Below are 23,494 nucleotides of genomic sequence, written 5' to 3'. Positions count from 1 at the left end.
CCTGTGACCAGCGATGTACCTCAAGGATCAGTGCTGCGTCCACTGTTATTTGATATTGAAATTAATGATTTGGATGAGAATTTAGGAGGCATGGTTAGTGAGCTTGCAGATGACACCAAGACTGATAGCATAGTGGAGGCAAATGGAATTTCGTCCTTCATTGCTAGAGGGATAGAGTTTGAAAACAGTGAGATTATATTGCAGCTATATAAGGTGCAGGTGATACCACACCTGGAGTACTGTATAGTTTTGGTCTCCTTGAGAAAGGATATCCTGGCACTGGAGGGGGTGTAGAGGAGATTCACTTAGTTGATTCCAGAGTTGAGAGGGTTGGCTTATGAGGAGAGACTGAGTAGACTGGGGCTATACTCATTGGAATTCAGAAGAGTGAGGGGAGGTCTTACGGAAATATATTATATTATGAAGGGAATAGCTAAAATAGAAGCAGGGAAGTTGTTTCCACTGGCGGGTGAAATTAGAACTAGGGGGAATAGCCTCAAAATAAGGGGAAGCAGGTAGTTGAGGAGGAACTTCTTCACACAAAGTGTTGTGAATCTGTGGAATTCCCTGCCCAGTGAAGCAGTTGAGGCTACCTCATTGAATGTTTTTAAGGCAAGGATAGATTTTTGAACAGTAAAGGAATTAAGGGTTATGGTGAGCGGGCGAGTAAGTGGAGCTGAGTCCACGAAAAGATCAGCCATGATCTGATTAAATGGCAGAGCAGGTTCAAGGGGCCATAATGGCCTACTCCTGCTCCTAGTTTTTATGTTTTTATAGTGCATAGTGAAGAAGGTTATCTAGGATTGCAATAGGATCTTGATCAGTTGGGCTAATGGGCTGGTGAATGGCAAATAAGAGTTTAGCTTAGATAAATGCTAGCTGATGCACTTTGGTAGATTGAACAAGGGCAGGACTTACTCAGTTAATGGTTGGGCACTGGGGAGTGTTACAGAGCAAAGAGATCTAGGGGTACAGGTTTATATCTCCTTGAAAGTAGAGTCACAGGTGGACGGGTTGGTACACAAGGCATTTAGCATGCTTGGTTTCATTGGTCAGAACATTGAATACAGGAGTTGGGACATCTTGTTGAAGTTGTACAAGACATTGGCAAGGACACAGGTAGTAATGCCAGAGGTAGTAGTAGAGGCCATGCTCATCCCAAAAGCAGAAAATCCTGCTTGAGGCCACCACACTTCCGTGGTGGAACTCCCATCCGCTACAATTCCCATGGTGGGTGGGACCAGAAAATTCCACCCTATCGTTGGAATTCTACCGCCCTGCAAATCATGGATTCGGAGCAGGCACGGGGCGAACAATGGAAATGCTGATTGACCTCAGGCGGGATTTTCTGGGAAGGGGTCGAGTGAGGCCTTAAAATTCCACCTGTATCTCTTATCACCAAACCAATTATCAACCAATGTCAAAAGCTAACATCCACTTCCAATTTATTTTGAGGAGTAGGTTCAAGGGGTTGTGATCGAAACATGAGATCGAACGGTCCGTTTCCTACTCTTAAACACTTGTACATCCTGAGACACGAGCTTTACCAAGCAAATGCCTTTTCTCATTCCTGATTTCCTCATGGGGAAATGGACTTGGTTCTGACAGAAACATTTTTGTCTTTGAGCACAGATCAATATTGAGTCTATCAGCCGACAGGAGGAGAGTGAAGCAGAGAAGATGATACAAGCCCAGTTCAAGGTTGAACGTATAGTGTACTGCCAGGACACCATCTACAGCAAGCAATTAGGCAACGCAAAAGTGAACTCATTTGTGCAGACTGCAAATGCCAGCGTCCAAGAAATGTCACACCATGTGCAAACGTACTACAAGGTAAGGAAACCATCAGGTTAATCAAAGAGCATCAGTTAACACTCTGCATTGCGTCCTGTTTTTCGATTTGATCTTATTTTATTCATTATTGTCACATGTATTAGTATACAATGAAAAGCATTGTTTCTTGCACACTATACAGACCGTTCATGGACCAGGAGAGGAGAGAGTGCAGGATGTAGTGTTACAGTCATAGCTAGGGTGTAGAGAAAGATCAATTTAATAAATGGTAGATCCCTCAAAGGACTGCTGGCAGCATTGAAGAAGCTGTTCTTGAGTTGGCTGAATGTGTCTTTAAAGTGATTGGCAAAAGAACCAGAGGCACACAAGATGGGGCCGATTCTCCTGTCCCGCTGCGCTACTTTTTTAGTGCAGTGGGCCAGGAGAATTGGGGGGAGGTACGATTCACGGGATTCCCGCGTGCGTTCGCGCCCCGCTAACATCTCCCAGCAACAGATTTCCAGCACGATCTGCACCGCACCAGAAATTGCTGGGCAGATGGGGGTTAGCACTTAAGTGGCAGGGGCATGCTGGGCTGAATGGCTCCCTTCAGGATTGTATCATTTGTGCCGACATCACTGGCAAGGGCAGTATTTATTGCTGATTTCTAATTTATCTCGATAAGGTGGAAATTAACCATCTTCTTTGAATAGACCAAAGTGATTTGTTCAACCTTTTCAGGGGTGGGCAGAAGTCAACCACGTTCCTATTGGTCTGGAGTCACATGGCTAAGGACAGCAAATTTCCTTCCTGGAAGAACACAGTTGGGCCAGACTAGTTTTTAATTCCAGGTTTAATTAACAAATTGAATTTAAATGCTTTCTTTTCGGTTAAACTAAAGCAAGCAAACTAAGGGATAAGGCCAGGCGGGCAGCCCCTTCGAAGGGGAGGTCTGCCCAAAACAAAAGAACAAAGCATTGAGGAAACTTAAAACGTCAAACCAAAATGTGGTTCAAGGGTTCGATAATACACCCCGGCCCCTGCACACACTGCATGTTCCCTCTCCAGGCTGCAAATATAGCCATGGTAGTGGGGCAGGCAGTCAGGTTGGTCGACCCCCTTGGACGCCCACTGAAATATGGATCTGTTTAATGCATGTTTGACCAGGCCCGGAAGCAGGTTCACGAGGAGGTCGTCCTCCTTCTCCATCTGCTCCCCCCCCCCCCCCCCCCGCAACTTCCACACCAGGCGAATGCCCAACTGCAGTGTTGGAATTTGAACTCACAACTCCACATTGTTAGATCAGGCCCCTGGTTTGCTAGTCTAGTAACGTCACCACTAGGCCATGTTACCTCAACATTTGCCATGGTTCTTATATTAATCGGCTAATGCGTAATTTTCAATCTGCGTTTTTGGCCTTCCTATTCCAGATTGCTTCAAGTCGACTGGCTGACCAGATTCCCCTGGTGATAAGCTACCACATTTTGAATGAATTTGTTGATAAGCTACATTTGGAGATGATCAGGCTCCTCCAAGATAGAGACCGTATCGATGAATATCTGTTTGAAGATCAAGAAACAAAAATGAAGAGAGAAGCCCTTCAGAGCAGAGTGCAAAGGCTGAAAAAAGCTCACAAGATATTGCTTGAATACGCTTAAGTGCTTATTGAACAACTAGATTAACTTGATGTGTTGGTCTCTTTGCTCCTTCACCTCCACTTCTCAAATTGTTCATTTTGTATTGTTCCACAGTCGCTGGTCATTGGTCACGTTTGAGCTTTTGACAGTCAGGCATAGCCAAATATTCAACTGAGCTGGAGGAACATCAGTATGTTCAAGGTCCTCACTCACAAACCATCTTTTACCAGGAGTCACAAAGCAGATATTGGGTGAATCAATTCTGACAAATTTATTCTCCCTTACGTTGTGGCAGCTCTGAGTGTCATCCTGAATGGAATCATGGGCAGGCTTAAGGCCTAGTGGTATTATTGCTAGACTATTAACCCAGAAACTCAGCTAATGTTCTGGGGACCCCGGTTCAAATCCCACCACGGCAGATGGTGGAATTTGAATTCAGTTAAAAAAAAATCTGGAATTGAGAATCTACTGATGATCATGAAACCATTGTCAATTGTCAGAAAAACCCACCTAGTTCACTAATATCCTTTAGGGAAGGAAATCTGCTGTCCTTACCTGGTCTGACCTGCACGTCAGCGCAATGTGGTTGACTCTCAACTGCCCTCTGAAATGGCCCAGCAAGCCTCTCAGCTGTTCAGGAAGATATCGCCTTCTCAAGGGTAACTAGGGATGGGCAATAAATGCTGGCCAGCCAGCGATGCCTTTATCCCACAAATGAATAAAAAATCAGTAAATGTAAAGCGCTCCAAAAACCCAACCTTGCAATCCCCCTATCCACGTGACTCCACTCTTAGGAAAGAGAATTAATTTACCAGAAGTCCTTGAACTTGTCTTTGAGGTGTCTTGTGTAGAACCTCTTACCTTCAGCTTCCAAAGTAGCAGATTCTACATTCTGCATTATCTGTCACTATCCGTTACAATTCAGAATGTGACAATCACCAAATGCTTAATCTGAAGTAGGGTAGAAATTAAATCCAGTAAACATTAGCTGTTACCTTCACAAGTGTATCGATAGTGGGGGGAATGGAGATTCCTTTTCCTATACACTTAAGTTGAATCTATACTGCTGGATTTCCCATAGTGTGGTACACATTAGTCCAATGGATAAACTATTTAGTAATTATAGGATGTTAGTCAATATAACAATAAGTTATTCCCTTTCTAAGACTGAACTTTATCATAGAACGTCAAACAGGACAGCACAGGAGCAGGCCCTTTGGCCCAGATGTTTGTCATACATGACACCAAATTTAATTAATCCCTTTTGCCTCCCCTTGTTCTGTATCCCCCTATTCCTTGCATATCCACATGCTTATCTAAAACGCCCTTACTGTATCTGCCCGCACCATCACCCCTGGCTGCATGTTCCAGACACCTATCACTTTTGTGTAAAAAAAACCTGCCCCTCCTTTGAACTTTCCCCCTCTCACCTTAAGTGCATACCCCCCAGTATTAGCCATTTCAACTCTGGGATAAAGATTTTGACTATCAACCCTATCTATGCCTCTTATAATTTTCTAGACTTCTATCATGTCTCCCCTCAGCCTCCACGCTCCAGAGAAAACAACCCTAGTTTGTCCAGCCTCTTCTCATAGCTCATTCCCTCTAACCCTGGTAAACCTCTTCTGCACCCAAAGCCTCCACATCCTTCCTGTAATACTTATAAAATGACGAGTTCTATTTATACGTAGAGACCTATCCCCCGCAGGCAAAAGGAACATGTCCAGACATGACACCTTTTTTGAATTAAGCAAAAGTATGGAGGACAAATAGCCCTCTGGTGCATTATCCATGCTGATGCTTCAACCAATCAGAGTCAGTTGCTAAAAAATCAGTATCCGTTTCTCATTTGAAATTTGGAATTCTTGTATCTGTCCTGATAAGTGCAAGATGAAAAGCTTCAGAATATATCTTTTTTCAGCAATATCTCAAGATTCGCTGCTCATAAATGGTTGGCTTCTCTCTGGGGCCAAGGGAACCTGGCACTTAATAGCCATTTTTCTTTCTCTGTCTGCTTAAGTACTGTAACATGCAAGTATGACTTGTACCGGATGCAATATTTATTTCTAATTATAAACAGCATCAATAAAGAATCTACACTGTGCTTTTAGAGAAGGATGATTAAAACTTCTCTCACCACCTTTAATCTTATTCTGTCTCAGGGTCTCAAAGTTCTTTCCCTCCCTTTGTCATCACCTCCCCTCAAAACTTACCATTTAAAATCTACAATTGTAAAGCACTATTTACCATCATTATTTCTATCTATTTTATCCTTTTTCCTGGACCCTCATTCTGCATCACAAGCAGTTTTGGACTTGAACTCAATGGGACAGGAAATTCAAAGTGAAGTGATGTTTATTGTATACTTCATGGGCGACATGGTGGCACAGTGGTTAGCACTGTCGTCTCACAGCGCCACGCACCCAGGTTCGATTCCCAGCTTGAGTCACTGTCTGTGTGGAGTTTGTATGTTCTCCCCCTCTTTATTTTCTCTAAGTGTTCCGGTTTCCTCCCACAGTCCAAAGATGTGCAGGTTAGGTGGACTGGCCATGCTAAATTGCCCCTTGGAGTCAGAGAGACGAACACAGTTACAACGAGAGGGCCTGGGTGGGATTGTTGTCAGTGCAGTCTCAATGGGCTGAATGGCCTCCTTCTGCTCTGTAGGGATTCTATGACGTGTTTAGGTCAGACCCCATCTTGTGCACTGCGTCAGTTCTGGGGCATTAGGTTTCAGATAGGTTGGATTAGATTCAGGAGGGGAAAATTCACCAGAACTCTACCAGAACCTAAAGAGATAAAATAAGTTAACCGGGGAAGTGGCAAAGTGCTTAATCCTTGGGGATTTTGACAAGCCTACTTTTTCAGCGGGTTTCTTGGAGTAGAAACCAGGCCTCAAAAGCTAAGGCCACCTCCACCCTTTAAAAAAAACACAATCGGCCTAGTAGCTGTTAATATTTAATCAGAGATCTATGGAAGCCATTTCTGCCTCAGAGCTCACAACCCCAGAATCCTGTGGGGTTGTAACGCACATTTTGGGAATCCTTGGTATGGGGGATTCATTAGGATCGAGGAGGAGGTAGTCTTAAAGCTTCCTAGGCGCTCAATGAACATCTTAGGATCCAATATAGCCGAGAATACAATTCAGGCACTGACTGAGCATGTGCGTATTTTGTGCCATGTTGGCTCTTTGGACGTGATCAGATTTCTAGGCCCGTGGATTACTTACTCTGATAGATGAATCTGGAACACACATAGCCAGGCATACTCTTACAATGATAGTGTGGCCAGTTAGGACTGAAGTGAAGAAATACTTTTTCAAACAAAGGGTTGTAGAAATCTTAACTCTTTCTCCTCTAAAAGGCAGTGGTGGCTGAAAGAGGTGGGAGGGAGCTTGGCGGGGCAGGGGGGAGGGGGGGAGGTGAGTGAGGAGGAGGTTGGAACATTTCAAGGGTTAAGGTGGCAGGTTTCTGTCAGGAAGGAGTATCGCTGATCTCAAAGGTGGATGAATGGAGATGTGCGATATGGATCACCCATGGTCTGGCAGAATAGGTTCGAAGGGGCTTCAATGGCATACTCCTCTTCCACCGTCAACAACTTCATTTCTTTATCAATCTTGAGGGCGGAGTCTCCTCATCCCACCTGCCATGGAAATTGGAGCAGGCAGGACATGGACCATGCAAAGGTCCGTAGACCTTGGGCGGGATTTTTGGGTCTTGGGGCAAGCGCGACCGGAAAGTCCCGCCCTTAGTATCTAAAATGCCCCATTTGCAGACGCATAATCAACCCACGCCAAGCCAAAGAGGGAGGCACCCAACTTTGAAACAGAGCTTTAAAGGAGAGAGGGAGGTGGAGAGACAAAGATTATTTTATTTTATTTGCTCACAGAATGTGGAGATCACTGGTGAGGCCAACATCTATCACCAATCTCTGATTGCCCTTCAAAAAGCAAGCCATTTTCTTGAGACATTCTAGCCCATGTGGTGTGGGTATCCCAACAGTGCTGTTAGGGAGCTCCAGGGTTTAGAACCAGCAAAAATGAAGGTGATGAACATAAGAACATAAGAAATAGGAGCAGGAGTAGGCCATCTAGCCCTTCGAGCCTGCCCCGCCATTCAATAAGATCATGGCTGATCTGTCGTGGCTCAGTTCCACATTCCCGCCCTCTCCCCATAACCCTTAATCCCCTCGTTTATCAAAAACCTATCAACCCGCGTCTTAAAAATATTGAGCGAGGCAGCCTCCACCACCTCAACGGGCAGAGAATGCCAGAGATTCACCACCCTTTGAGTGAAGAAGTTCCTCCTCAACTCCGTTCTAAACCGCGCCCCCCCCGCCTTTATCCTGAGGCTGTGCCCTCTAGTCCTACTGTCCTTTCTGAGTGGGAAGAGCCTCTCCACCTCTATCCTATCCATCCCATTCAACATCTTATACGTCTCAATGAGATCTCCCCTCATTCTTCTAAACTCTAACGAGCACAAGCCTAGTTTATTCAGCCTCTCCTCATAGTTCAACCCCCTCAACTCCAGAATCAGCCTAGTAAACCTCCTCTGCACTCCCTCCAAGGCCAAAATATCCTTGCGTAAGTGCAGCGACCAAAACTGCACACAGTACTCCAGCTGTGACCTCACCAATGCCCTATACAGCTGCAGCAAGACCTCCCTACTTTTATATTCAATCCCCCTCGCAATGAAGGCCAGCATCCCATTCGCCTTCCTGACCACCTGCTGCACCTGCAGGCTGGGTTTTTGCGACTCATGCACAAGGGCCCCGAGGACCCTCTGCACCGTCGCCTGCTGTAGTTTTTCACCACGTAAGTAACAGTCCTTCCTACCATTATTCCTACCAAAGTGGACCACCTCACATTTGCCAACATTAAATTCCATTTGCCAGTTCCTGGCCCATTCGCCCAGCCTATCTAGATCCTTCTGCAGACTCTCCACACCCTCCGCACAATTTGCCGTTCCACCAATCTTGATATATTTCTAAGTCTGGTTAAGGTGCAGGTTGGAGGGGAACTTGCAGCTGGCATTGTTTCCATGCATCTGCTGCCCTTGTCATTCTAGGTGGTAGAGTTTGTGGGTTTGGAAGATGACGATAAAAGAACCTTGGTGAGTTCTTGCAGTGTATCTTGTAGATGCCAATATGCAGTGATGGCGGAGGAGGCGGCTGTTTAAGATGGTGGATGGGTGCCAATCAAATGGGTCTGTACTCGTTGGAGTTTAGAAGGATGAAGGGGGGATCTTATAGAGACATATAAGATAATGAAAGGGATGGATAGGGTAGAGGTAAAGAGATTCTTCCTGCTCAGAAAGGACAGCAGGACTAGAGGGCACACCCTCAAGAGGGGGGGGGGGGGGGTTGCAGTTTAGATCGGAGTTGAGGAGGAACTTCTTCACTCAAAAGGTGGTGAATCTCTGGAATTCTCTGCCTGTTGAAGTGGTGGAGGCTGCCTCGCTAAATATATTTAAGTCACAGGTACATAGGTTTTTGACAGACAAGGGAATTAAGGGTTATGGGGAGAGGGCGGGAAAGTGGAACTGAGCCACGACAGATCAGCCATGATCTTACTGAATGGCGGGGCAGGCTCGAAGGGCTAGATGGCCTACTCCTGCTCCTATTTCTTATGCTCTTATGTTCTTAAATGGGCTGTTTTGTCCTGGATGGTACTGAACTTCCTAAATATATTGAATCTGTGCTGATCCAGGCAAGTGGAGAGAATTCTGTTAAACCCCTGACTTGTGCCTTGTAGATAGTGGACATTCTTTGGGGGAGGGGGGAGCAGCGTCATGAGGTGCGTTACTTGCTGCAGGATTCCTAGCCTCTGACCTGCGCTAGTAACCACAGGATTTATATGGCCAGTGTAGTTCAATTTTTGGTCAACGGTAACCCACAGGATAGTGATAACGAGCGGCTCAGCAATGGTAATGTGAAGTGGTGATCATTCAATTCTCTCTTTTTGGAGATGTTTTGCCTGACACTTGCGTGACATGAATGTTGTCATTTAGCAGCCTAGACCCGGATATTATCCAGGTCTTACTACATTTGGACATGGACCGCTGTAGTATTCGGCAAATAGTGCTGAACGTCATGCAATCATCAGCAAACTTCACCCCATGTCTGACCTTATGATGGAAGGAAGGTCATTGATGAGGCAGCTGAAGATGGCTGGGCCTAGGACACTGCCCTGAGGAACTCCTGCAGTGATGTCCTAGAACTGCAATGACTGACCTCCAACAACCACAACCATCTTCCTTTGTGCTAAGTATGGTTCCAACTAGCAGAACATTTTTCATCTGATTCTCATTAACTCCCGTTGTGCTAGGGCATCCATAAAGCCACACTCAGTCAAATACCGCCTTGACGCCAAGAACAGTCACTCTCATTCATCTTTTGGGAGGGAATTCCAGAGTTTAGGGCTCAGGTATTTATAGGCAGAGCCACCAACTTATGTGCAACCGGTGACAACCTAACAGCTCATTACAATACATGACTCTGATGGGGTTCCTTTCTAAACTGAGGTTTGGAGAAAAGACATTTCCTTTTACTGATCATTTGGGCAGTAATCTGGCACAATAGACTTCCCACTTATTAAGTTGACCCTGTCCAATTAAGCACTTCATCATCTTAACAAATAAATTTACCCCAGAGTCTTGACGATTGTCAACAAATGTGCGTCTTGTAGGGCAGCACAGTGGCACAGTAGTTAGCACTGTTGCCTCGCAGCGCCAGGAAACTAGGTTCGAATTACAGCTTGGGTCATTGTCTATGGGGAGTTTGCACATTCTCCATGGGTTTCCTCTGGATGCTCCGGTTTACTCCCACCGTCCAAAAGACGTGCTGGTTAGCTGCATGGGCCATGCCAAATTTTCCCTCAGCTTACACAGACAGGCACCGGAGTGTGGCAATTAGGGGATTTTTACAGCAACATCACTATGGTGTTAATGTAAGCCTACTTGTGACACTTAGAAATAAACTTTAACTTTTCTCCTCTTCATTGCTTTTTGGATATGAGGTCTGAGGAATGTTTCCCCATTGGATAATTTCAATCTGCCATGGTACCTTTTGATCAAAATGTCTCCACCGGTAGAAAGCGTGTTTGTTTTTCTTTTACATCTATCGCTCAAAGACAGATAAGAAGCTGCCAAGGATTATGAGCCGTCCACAGATTATCATTGGTTACAGCCTGCCCAGCACACTGAACTATCAAAGTACAGGAATACAACACAAGAGAAAGCCTTCCCATTCTGCCTGTGATGTCTATAATTGCCAATTCTGGTTGGGTGTAATGCTGGAGGTTATAGCACATGGCCAGCCCCCAACGCCACCCCCCCCGTCCCAACACCCGCCCTCATCCACTGTCCTACCCTCACTTTCTCCCATGGGTTACCTGACCCTTCCATTCGCACACTTCCTTGTCTTCCTGCCCCATTTGGAGACAAAATTATATTTTCCTCATCTGATTGGATTATTCTTGTCAGCCAGCCGAGCCACCTTCGGGTGGACTGGCACAGAGAGAGTCTCATTTCCTACGTTTGCCGTCACTGGAAGTTTGAAATCATCTCTGTTTAAACCACAAACCTGCTCCTGGAAATTAATCTTCAATTCCAAGAGATTGGTGGCCTTGGAACTGAGTTATTTTCCTTCATTCCATCGTGGGATGTAGGCATCACTGAAGAGAGAGCAGTTAAGAGTCAACCATGCTGCTGTGGGCCTGGTGTCACATGTAGGCAGATTTCCATCCTTGAGATGGGTTTTTAATGACAATTAATGATAGCTTTATGGTCACCATTACCGAGACTAGATTTCAATTCCAGATTTTATTAATCGAATTCAAAATTTCACCAGCGGTCGTGGTGGGATTTGAACACTTGCCCCCTGAGAATTATCCCAATTGCTAGCTCAGCATCATTACCACTGCAGCACCACCTTCTCACACTATCAGTTCTTATGTGCTGTAATACTAACCACCCCTCCCCTCCCCCCGCCCGCTTTGAAAAACACAAACAATGATAGATTAAAATCATTAAATGGCTACACCTCAGAAGGAGGCCATTCAGCCCCTTTGTGTCTGTACTGGCTCTCTGCAGCAGAAACTCAGCTGTTCACAAGGACCTGCCCTTTCCTTGTCACCTGCGATTATTTTCAATCGTTCCTTCCAACGATTAGATAATTTGTGTTTTGAGTGCCATGCTTGAACCTGTCTCCATCGCACTCTCAGGCAGTGCGTTCTGGATCCTAACCACTTTGTGAATATTTTGTTTTAGCTTGCGGGACTTTGGTTACCTGGCAGGTCACATAATAATGTGCAGTGAGCAGTGATACCACTTACACCCTTGTACAAAGATATAAAGAAACCAGGACAAATTCATCTCCCAGCGGACAATTTGAATAGTGGATTCAATTTTCCGAGTTTTATAAAGGGTGTTTCAGATGCAATCTTTCCAACGGGTCATTCAGCCTTCATTCAATCCGCTCACACTTGCTGCGTTTTACCTGTGATGGCTTCAGCACAGTGGTTAATAGAGTCTGTCCCTAGGATGAAGGGTTCGACCGTTGCAATCTGTATATCACTTTAAAAAAAGAGGCCATTTAGTCCTGGGAGTTAGCCTTGGCAAGTCACCAAGCTTATCCTAACAGGGAATTCCTGCACACTGTTCGCGAAATCCTTAAGGAAATTGGGAGGACAAAGAGGGCGGGTGGATGAAGTCACTGGGGGGGGGCGGGGTATTGTTGTGATGGTTGCTGGGACATCATCGCAGGGGATTGTACAGCATCCAAGAAGGAAGAAGAATCAAAGCGCTCGATACGTCCTTTTTCGTTCTCTGTGCTCTCACGAGCAACAGAGATGCTCGCAAGCTTGTCCAGTTTCAGCGATGTCTCTAAAATCAGACAATGGCATTATATGAAAATCAACAAATTAAAGGCATCAATTTACTCATTTTGTAGATTTCCAGATATTTAAGGAGGAGTTACTTTAGTTTTAGAGAGGCATCATGTTAGACATGTTAATAGTTCATAGAATCATAGGAAGTTCATAGAATCCCTACAGTGCAGAAGGAATCTATTCGAGCCTGCACCAACAATAAAACCACCCAGGCCCTATCCCCATGACCCCACACAGTCACCCTACTAATCCTCTCGACACAAAGGGACAATTTAGCATGGCCAATCGATCGAACCTACGCATCTTTAGACTGTGGGAGGAAACCAGAGCACCCAGAGGAAACCCACATAGACATGGGGAGAACGTGCAGACTCCACATAGACAGTGACCCAAGGCTGGAACAGAGCCCAAGTCCCCGGTGCTGTGAGGCAGTAGTGCTAACCACTATACCACCATGCCACCGCAGTGCCACCAAGTCAATGGATTTTACAAGCAGAAAAACCTCAGCCCATAGATGTCAGAAATAGGCAAAACGAGCTTTGGACTGTCTGATGATTGTGGAAGGCACTCCATAAATGCGAGTCTGTCTTTCCTTGAACACTCTGGCAATCTGTGCTGAGATTACCGCACCCAATCACAGCAGGTTCAAGACAGGGTTGAACTCAATCGTGATGCGTTTCTCCCTCTGCAACCCTATCACCAAACCACCATTCATAGAATTCCTACAGAAAGGAGGTCATTCAGCCCATCAGGTCTGCACTGACTCTCAAACAGAGTATCTTACAAAGGTCCTCTTCCCCTACCCTATCCCTATAACCCCACACATTTACCATGGTTAATTCACCTAATCTATGCATCTTTGGACACTAAAGGACAATTTAACACGGCCAATACACCTAACCTATGCATCTTGGGACCCTAAGGGGCAATTTAGCATGGCCAATCCACCTAACCAGCGTGTCTTTGGACTGTGGGAGGAAACCAGAGCACCTGAGGAAACCCACGCAGACACGGGGAGAATGTGCAAACTCCAAACAGGCAGGCACCTAAGGCTGGAATTGAACCCGAGTCCGTGGTACTGTGAAGTAGCAGCGCTAACCACTGTGCCACTGTGCCACCATGTCACATAGTCTGCCAACACTCAATGCCAAGGTTCCCACATGACAAAACAGCCACAGTAAGGTACAGAACATCCATGGTTCCATGGCACAGCTTGAGTCAAGCCTTCTGGGAGAAGGAAGGAGACACATGAAAGTCCATTTGAAATTAAGCATGCTCCGTAGTGGTAATTCTCACTTGCCTTTAATTGTAGGTAAATCCAGTCCAGCATTGTTGTGACTCTCGAGTATACCCCTGGTTTCCCAGGTCTGGCGCATCCATAACCCCAGCTTGTGATACCTACTAGCCACCACAGTGACCTCTGGTTTGTAACTAAAGGGCCACCACTGTCACCCTGTCTCATAGAAAGAAACAGTATTTGTGCAATGCAGAATACTTGAACTTAGATACAAACTTAGACTTAGTTTTAGCACCAAGTAAAGGAACAAAGGTATTGTCTATCAGCTAACGGGCAGATTCAATCCAATTCCTCATGGGAATAGAACCAGAAAACAGCATTTTCCTTTGAGTTCATTTATTCGTGTCACATGTAGGCTTAGATTAACACGAGAATTAAGTTACTGTAAAAATCCCCTTGTAGCCACATTCCGGCACCTGTTTGGGTACACTGACGGAGAATTTAGCACCACCAATGCACCTAACCAGCATGTCTTTTAGACTGTGGGAGGAAACCGGAGCACCCGGAGGAAACCCACACAGACACGGGGAGACTCCGCACAGACAGTGACCCAAGCTGGAATCGAACCAGGGTCCCTGGAGCTGAGTCAGCAGTGCTAACCACTGTGCCACCGTGCTGCACTAGTCCCTCCAACCCCTAGCACTCATCTCAATGAGAACAGAATGACCTCCTCCTGTGCCACAGGATTGTATAATCCTCTGAGAGAAGCTAGGGGGTGAGAGGGGGAAGCGGGGAAGGGGGGCAGGTTTTGGAGTCGAACCCAATATTCATGCTTTGTTCACAAAGGCAAAAAAGACTAATCTGCCTTCTTCCCCCCATCCCAGCCCCACATCAAGGAGCCAAGCCTGGAGGTATCCCATAGATGCTCCAGGAATTTTCCCAAATGTGCACTTATTAGTTCTGATAACTGCCTTCAGCCTAGAGCTGCACTGAGTACAAGTCGGTATCTAATAAAAGGTTCAGAAAGGTTTGCAAAGCAATGGTAATCAATCTGAAATATCAACTGCAATGGGTTAGAAAGAGTGAACTTGCATGCATATACAGCACTGAAAGTTCCCCTCCCCTCCCAAGGAACCTTTGCAAAATAGGTGCAAGGCACAGTTACCTTTTAAAATTAGGTTTTCATTCATAAATTGAATTGAAATTTGTATTTTCTTTTGGACTCAGCATTGATTACGGCATCCCTTTTCCTGATGTGGAGATGCCAGCGTTGGACTGGGGTGGACACAGTCAGAAGTCTCACAACACCAGGTTAAAGTCCAACAGGCTTATTTGGAATCACGAGCTTTCGGAGCACTGCTCCTTCCTCAGGTGAGTGGAGAGGTAGGTTTCACAGACACGGCATATATAGACAAAGGCAGAATTGCAAGACTCACATTCCAGCCATTATCTTGCAATTGTGTCTCTGTCGATATATGCTGTGTCTGTGAAACCCACCTCTCCACTCACCTGATGAAGGGGCAGCGCTCCGAAAGCTCCTGATTCCAAATAAACCTGTTGGACTTCAACCCGGGTGTTGTGAGATTCCTTTTCCTGTGGAGGGTGGTATTTGTCCACCTTCCAGAGTGTTTAGCTCTCCTTCCTGTGGTATTGCTATTGTTGCTAAGGAACTCGTGACAGACAAGTTGAGAATGGCAGGGATTTCTGTTAGCCTGGAGGCAATGTTAAATAACGACTCTTCCCACTCCCGTGGAAGTTACCATCGCGTTGAACTCTTTCATGGCACAATGTGGAACATACGATAGCCATGGGGTGGAGGGTGGGGCGTGGGGGAGGGGGGGGGTGCGGTTAACTATCATTTTCCATTTGGAACAGGAATCAGCTGGATGGGGCAGTTATGTTGCAACAACACAGCTACCAATTTGTATACAGTACAATCCCAGTAAAGAAAAAAATGCTTTTAGGTACAGGTTGAAGGATCAGTGGTAGCTGGAACACCAGGCCCACTGTCCCTGTTCTCCTTTTGCTGGAATATTTTAAGTCAAGTTTACTTATTAGTCACAAGCCAGACACTGCAATGAAGTTACTATGAAATTCCCCTAGCCACCACACTCCGGCACCTGCTCGGATCAATGCACCCTAACCAGTACATGTGAGTGGAAAACATAGCATTGGTTTGAAGTCTCATATGAAAGATGGCATCTTTGATGTCTTTTCATACTAAAATCCCAGCCCGGACTAAAGTTAAAGCTTTATTTATTAGTCACAAGTAAGGCTTACATTAACAGTGCATTGAAGTTACTGTGAAATTCCCCTAATCGCCACACTCCGGCACCTGTTCGGGTCAATGCACCCTAACCAGCACGGCTTTTGGACTGTGGGAGGAAACTGGAGCATCCAGAGGAAGCTCACGCTGACATGGGGAGAATGTGCAGATTCCACACAGGCAGCGACCCAAGCCGGGAATCGAACCCTGGCGCTGTGAGGCAGCAGTTGCGAACCACTGTGCCATCATGACCAAGTCTCTGGGGTAGGTCTTGAACCTAACCTTCTGATAATGGACTTAAATTAGAATGCTTCCATGGCAACATGCCATTGGGAGGCGATAGCCTAGTGGTGTTATCACTAGACTATTAATCCAAAAACTCAGCTAATGTTCTGAGTTTAAATCCTGCCACGGCAGATAGTGGAATTTTAACTCACTAAAACATACCTGGAATCTACTGATAACGATGAAACCGTTGCTGATTATCAGGTAAAACCCATCTGGTTCACTAATTCTTTTAAGGGAAAGAAATCTGCCATCCTTACCCAAGCTGGCCCACATGTGACTCCAGAGCCATGGCAAAGTAGTTGATTCTCAACTGCTCCCTGAAATAGCCTCACAAACCACTCAGCTCAAGGGCAACCAGAGACTCCCATGAATGAATGAAAAAAAGACTGAGTGGAGGTCCTTTGTGTCCATATTTCTTTATATTCATTCGTGAGACATGGGCATCACTGGCTGGCCAGCACTTATAGTGTCAATGTAAAAAGCCCTGGTGCCAATTGCCGTACCCTGTACTCGGCGAAAACTCCGTGCTCTATCCACAAATTCCTGTTCCAAAATGATGTGAAGCATTTTGCGCGCACTATCAGGCAGTGTGAGGTGTTCTTTAAAGGTAAGACCATTCTTCCTTTTTATTGCATTCTATTCTATCCCTCAGAGAGGCTTCATTCTCATTGCTGCCTTTGTCTATGGATCTTCTGCATTTAGTGAAGGAATGGTTTCCCACTCCAACAGGAACCATCATCCTTTATGACACGCTCTGCACAGGAGCGGTACCTGCCCGCATTATCCATTCATGAAAAATAGACTCCAAAAAAGGATGCAGTGCTTTGAGAACTGCTTCCCCTTGGAGACTGCATGCCCTCAAACCCAACCATCCTCAGAGCCATAAAGTCATAGGGGGGAGTCTTCCCATATTTCGTCAGGGAGTCAGCTCCAGAGAGAAAGCTCTCTGGCTGCACAGCCAAGCTTTCTCTCCAGATTCTTTACCCAGCTCCATTGAGATTGGGACACAGCTTTCAATGGGGACCAATCTGCACCAAAATTCCTTGGCTTTTTGTAGTGAGTAAAGTAGACAACTGTACTCCTTCCCTGGCTGAGAGTCACCAACGGTGATGATAGTTTGACATCCAAATTTAACACAGAGCAGGGATTGAATCTGGTGGGCTGTGGGGGTGGGGGGAGTGGGGGGGGAGCGGGGGAGGGAGATTTGCTAAAAACATATCACATATGAACAACACCTGACAAGCATCAACTCCACCCTCACGCAAACCGGCACACAGCATGCGAGGTGTGATGAAATCATAATATACAGTCTTGCAATCAATGTGAGAAATGAGAGGCACGATGGTCTTCTGTAGATTGCTAGATTGAATACCTGTAGAAATGATGAGAAAACACGCTAATGGTCCAAGCAACATCAAACTTAAAACGAAATTTATTAGTCACAAGTAAGGCTTACATTAACACTGCAGTGAAGTTACTGTGAAAATCCCCTAGTCGCCACACTCCTGTTCGGGTACCCTGAGGGAGAATTTAGCATGGCCTATGCACCTAACCGGCACATCTTTCAGACTGTGGGAAGAAACTGGAGCACCCTGCAGAAACACACCCAGATGTATGGAGAACGTGCAAATTCCACACAAACAGTGACCCAAGCCGGGAACTGAACGCAGGTCCCTGGCCTGTGAGGTGGGATTATGGTGCTAACCACTGTCCCATTGTGCCACCCCCAATGCTGTTGTGAGAGGATTGGTATCGTTGGGTTTGTGCATGTCCTAGGCGAAGGCTGGGAAACACCATCGCCAGCATGCCCAGGAGGTCTGGCGCGAGTGCAGGGTGTGACAGAGTAATGTGTCACGGATATGCCACTCTAGCTTGACAGCTGCTCAGGATTCTCTTGAGCCAATTTTGTTTTGCCAAAGGCTTCCAACCAAAAGCCGGGTTCACATTTCATTTGTTTTCGATGGTGGATCGAGAACATTAGCCTCCAGGCCATGTCTTAGACTGAAAGCTAAAGAGCTGGGCCATTTGATTTGATTTATTATTATCACACAGAAACCCTACAATGCAGAAGGAGGCCAATCGGCCCATCGAATCTGCACCAATAACAATCCCATCAAGGCTGTATCCCCATAATCCCAAATATTTACTCCGCTAACCCCTCTAACCTACTCATCCAGGGACACTAAGAGGAAATTTAGCACGGCCAATGCACCAAATTCGCACATCTTTGGACTCTGGGAGGAAACCGGAGCACACAGAGGAAATCCAGGCAGGCCCAGGGAGAGCACATGCAAACTCCACACAGACAATGACCCAAGCCAGAAATTGAAGCCAGGTCCTTGGAGCTATCAGGCAGCAGTGCTAACCACTGGGCCACCCATACTGCTCTGTGCAACATGTATTAGTATACAGTGAAAAGTATTTTTTTTTAATCCAATTCAATCAAATCAAGTCCAATTCTGAGTCTCAACAAGTTGAGACATTTCTGATCCAAGCTGACAAGACAGGGCTCTCACCTACTGTCTAGGGCTTGATCTACATGATCCAAGCTGATTGGAGCAGGCATTGCACCCCCTTCAAGCCTTGATCTCATTTGCATTCTAGCCAAAAGGCCAAGATGCCGCTTTTAAAAATTGCTTCAAATGAAGCTAAAATGTAACCTACTGACTTCAACCAAGCACAGCATGTCGATACTACGCTTAGTCTTAGCCAAAAGACAAAGAAGCTATATACAATGAAAAGGATTGTTTCTTGCACTCTATACAGACAAAGCATACTGTTTAAGTGAATGGGCAGATAGAGTACAATTTTGGTAAATGTGAAGTCATCCATTTTGGTTGGAATTTCAGTAAAATGGACTGTAATTTAAATGGTAAAAAATTACAGCCTGCTGCTGTGCAGAGGGACCCGGGTGTCCTTGCGCAAGAATCACAAAAAGTTGGTTAGCTGGTAGAGCAGGTATTTAAGAAGGCAAAAGGAATTTTGTCCTTCATTACTAGAGAGGTGGAGTTTAAAAACAGGGAGGTTATGTTGCAGGTGCTGGTGAGGCCACACCTGGAGTACTGTGTACAGTTTTGGTCTCTTACTTGAGAAAGGATGTACTGGCACTGGAGGGGTTGCAGAGGAGATTCACTGGGTTGATTGCAGATTTGAGAGGGTTGGTTTATGAGGAGAGATTGAGTAGACTGGGGCTATATTCATTGGAATTTAAAAGAATGAGGGGAGATCTTATAGAAAAATATAAAATTATGAAGGGAATAGATGAGATAGAAGCAGGGTGGTTGTTTCCATTGGCGGGTGAAACTAAAACTAGGGGGCATGGTCTCAAAATAAGGGGAAGCAGATTTAGGACTGAGTTGAGGAGGGACTTCTTCACACAAAGGGGTTGTGAATCTGTGGAATTCCCTGCCCAGTGAAGCAGTTGAGGCTACCTCATTGAATGTTTTTAAGGCAAAGATAGATTTTTGAACAGTAAAGGAATTAAGGGTTATGGTGAGACGGGGGGTAAATGGAGCTGAGTCCATGAAAAGATCACCCATGATCCTATTGAATGGCGGGGCAGGCTCGAGGGGCCAGGTGGCCTAGTCTTACTCCTTGTTCTTATGTTCTTATGCTTTCATGGCATGGGGGCAGGCTTGAGGGACCAGCTGGTCATTTCCTGCCCAACAATTTTATACAGTCAGGCCTGGGTGGTCCACGAGTGCATTACACACAGGGGCACAAAGCTCATCTATGCCAACGCTCCTTTGAAGCTGTGTGGTTGCACTGCCAATCAGCAATCCGCATTCTCTTACCTGCTTCCTCTAAGTCTCCCCAACCAGAGATCCAGCTATCCGTTGCCGTCGCAAATTCTTGTCCATAGTTTGGCAAACAGATTGGTTGTATTGTTCCTAATGTCAGCACAAAATAACAGAACTGTTATCCACCGGTGGAATAATTTCGAGACTAATTTATACATGAGTTAGCTAATGCATTTTTTAAACTGCAAAGTTTCGCCGTTTTGTCGGTGTTCGATTGGTTGATTATGTAAATCTGGCTGATCCATGCTCACTCTTCTTGATTGGTTCAGCCTGGGTGTGGAATCAGGGGAAATAAATGAAGGTGTGGAAAGAGCGGGAAACCTGAGGTATTAGCATGGGTGCAGACACTTTGGAGCACTGTGAATAAAACCAATTAGCGAAATAGAAACTAATGACATCCCGGCTTAGATCTGAGATACAAAATATACAATATTATTCTTGTCAAAGAATAAAACAGACTTTCATTCATTCGCCAAACTTCTTAGAATTAGAACTTCTTGTGAGTTAATTTGAATCTGAATTATTCCTGATCCGTTCTTACGCATCAGGACCGGTCTATGACACCATTGCCCAACTCTGGCAAAGGGTCATCAAGACTCAAAACATTGGGTGGGATTTTTTGGCTGCGCTCATCCCAAAACCGGAAAATCCCGCCTGAGGTCCTTTGCACGGTCCGTGTCCTGCCTGCTACAATTCCCATGGCGGGCGGGATGGGACAATTCTGCGCATTGGCTCTATTCTTTCTCCACAGATGCTGTCAGACTTGCTGAGACTTTCCAGCATTTTCTGCTTTTGTTTCAGATTCCAGCATCTGCAATCATGATGAAGGGGCAGCACTCCAAAAGCTCGTGATTCCAAATATACCGGTTGGATTTTAACCTGGTGTTGTGAGACTGCTTACAATGCCCACCCCAGTCCATCGCCGGCATGTCCGCTTCCTCCGACGACGCATTAGGAAAACTGAAATCGTTGCCAGAAGCCCAGCAACAAACTCCACTCTCTCTCCCTGACAACTTTCTGAGGCTCAACTTGGTTGCTTTCAACCCTAGTATGATACCTAGCCCCAACACGAGCTTCTGATCACACACACACGCACAGACACACACACACGCACAGATACACACACATACACACACACATGCACCCACAGACATACACACACACAGATACACACACACACATACACACACACACACATGCACAGATACACACACACACACGCACAGATACACACACAGACACACACACACACATGCACAGATACACACACACGCACAGATACACACACACTCACACACACACACACACCCACAGACACACACACACGCACAGATACACACACACACACACACACACACACATGCACAGATACACACACACGCACAGATACACACACACACTCACATACACACACACACCCACAGACACACACACACACGCACAGATACACACACACACACACACACATGCACAGATACACACACACGCACAGATACACACACACACTCACATACACACACACACCCACAGACACACACACACACGCACAGATACACACACACACACACACATACACGCACACACAGATACACACTCTCCTACATTGACTATTTCCACCTCAGCAACATTGCCCAACTCTGTCCCGGCTTCAATTCATCTGCTGAAATGCCCATCTGATGCTTTTGTTTCCTCGAGACTAAGCTTTTCCAATATGTTTTGGGCTGGTCTCACATGTTTGAATCTCAACACACTGGACATTATCCAAATTTCTGCTCCCAGCATGTGAAGTCCCATTCACCTGTTACCTCTGTGCTCACTCACCTACCCTACCAGACTCCTGGTTAATCAATGCTTGTTTTTAAAATTCCCGCTTTTGTTTGCAAGTGATTCACTGATCTCCTCCAACCCTACAACTCTCCACAAAATCTGCACAACTCAAATTCCAGCTATTTGAACATTCCTGATTTTCACCACTCCATCACTGGAGGTCTTTCAGCTGCCAAGATTCTAAAGCTCTGGAATTCTCTCCTTAAACTTCTCTGCCTCTTGTTCCTCCTTTACAACACCCTAAAATCCCTCTCTCTGTCAACCTTTCGGTACATCCCCTTACAAGGTGTGAAACACCTTGGAACATTTTGTTAATGTGTGACATAAATTCATAGAATCAAATCATAGAACCCTACAGTGCAGAAAGAGGCCCTTCGGCCCATCGGGTCTGCACCGACCACAATCCCACCCAGGCCCTACCCCCATATCCCTACATATTTTACCCACTAATCCCTCTAACCTAAGCATCTTAGGACACTAAGGGTCAATTTTAGCATGGCCAATCAACCTAACCCGCACATCTTTGAACTAAATACAAGTCCTTGTTATTAGGCAAAGAGAGCAGCGGTATTACACGCAGCAAGATGCCACATAGAGAATGAATTAAATGATTAACTAATCCTTTTTTGATAAGTGCTGGCTTAAGATAAACGTTGGCCAAAACATCTAGAGAACTTCCAGTTCTAAACTATTCCCTATTCATTCAAACCTTTTCGATACATGTGTCTGGGTCTTGCTACATATGGGCACAAACTCTGTCGGCATCCGAGGAATTGCAAATGGAAATTAAAACAATGCAATCATCAGGGAACATGTCGACTTCTGCTTTGTATCAGTCAAGTTTCCTGCCTTCCACCTTTACAACAGATCTTCCCTTTTGTTCTTTACTTCCTCCCCTCTTTCGTTATCTTGAAACATTTTTCATCCAATTCAGACAAAAGGTCATTGACCTGAAATGTCAACAGTACTTCTCACTCCACAGAAGCTGACTGATCTACCAAGCCTTTTTTGTCATTCAACTTTGAGCTGTAGCTTCACTGTTAAGACCAGCATTTTTATTGCCCATCTCTTACTGCCCTTGAGAAGGTGGTGGTGAGCCAACTGCTTGAATCGCTGCAGTCCATGCTGTATGTTCGGGAGGGAGTTCCAAGATTTTGACCCAGCAACAGTGAAGGAACAGCGATATATTTCCAAGGCAGAATGCCATGCTGGCCTTCATAGCAAGAGAATCTGAGTATAGGAGTAAGGATAACTTGCTAGTTATACAGGGCCTTGGTGAGGACACACATTGAGTATTGTGTGCAGTTTTGTTCTCCTAGTCTGAGGAGAATAGTCTGCTATTGAGGGAGTCCAGCGAGTTGTTCACCAAACTGATTCCTGGAACAGCAGGACTGAAATATGAAGTGACCCTGGATTGACTGGGCTTATACTCACTGGAATTTAGAATGAGAGGGGATCTCATAGAAACATATAAAATCCTGATGGGACTGGACAGGCTAGATGTGGGAAGAATGTTCCCGGTGTTGGGGAAGTGCAGAACAAGGGTCACAGTCTAAGAATAAGGGGTAAGCTAATCAGGACTGAGATGAGTAAGAACTTCTTCAATCTGAGAGTTGTAAACCTGTGGAATTCTCTAACACAGAAGGCTGTTGGGGTCAGTTTGTTAGATATATTCAAGGGGGAGCTGGATGTGGCCCTTGTGGCTAAAGGGATCAAGGGATATGGAAAGAAAGCGAGAGTGGCAAACTGAAAGAGGATGATCAACCATGATCATATTGAATA

At 45.5% G+C, this 23,494-nt stretch overlaps 2 protein-coding genes across 2 annotated transcripts in view; one reads left to right on the top strand and one right to left on the bottom strand.

Moving 5' to 3' along the window:
• The window catches only part of LOC145353068 (interferon-induced GTP-binding protein Mx3-like), a 41,432-nt gene extending 35,930 nt beyond the window's left edge, over positions 1 to 5,502 (top strand). The window contains exons 12-13 of the mRNA XM_080203410.1: positions 1,633 to 1,833; positions 3,204 to 5,502. Of these exons, the coding sequence (XP_080059536.1) occupies positions 1,633 to 1,833; positions 3,204 to 3,431 (429 nt within the window). The 3' untranslated portion in view covers positions 3,432 to 5,502. The remainder of the gene's footprint in view (positions 1 to 1,632; positions 1,834 to 3,203) is intronic.
• Positions 5,503 to 12,116: 6,614 nt separating this feature from the next.
• The window catches only part of LOC145353511 (transmembrane protease serine 2-like), a 45,574-nt gene continuing 34,196 nt past the window's right edge, over positions 12,117 to 23,494 (bottom strand). The window contains exons 9-12 of the mRNA XM_080204320.1: positions 19,880 to 19,975; positions 17,321 to 17,457; positions 13,591 to 13,747; positions 12,117 to 12,289 (exon numbers count right to left, since the gene is read on the bottom strand). Coding sequence (XP_080060446.1) covers positions 12,117 to 12,289; positions 13,591 to 13,747; positions 17,321 to 17,457; positions 19,880 to 19,975 — 563 coding nt within the window. The remainder of the gene's footprint in view (positions 12,290 to 13,590; positions 13,748 to 17,320; positions 17,458 to 19,879; positions 19,976 to 23,494) is intronic.

The sequence above is a fragment of the Carcharhinus amblyrhynchos genome, chromosome 15 (assembly GCF_965287045.1).
Source record: "Carcharhinus amblyrhynchos chromosome 15, sCarAmb.v2.hapA, whole genome shotgun sequence".
Classification (NCBI taxonomy): Eukaryota; Metazoa; Chordata; class Chondrichthyes; order Carcharhiniformes; family Carcharhinidae; genus Carcharhinus; species Carcharhinus amblyrhynchos.
Note: the sequence above shows the minus strand (reverse complement) of the source record. Positions and strands in the feature narration are given on the sequence as shown.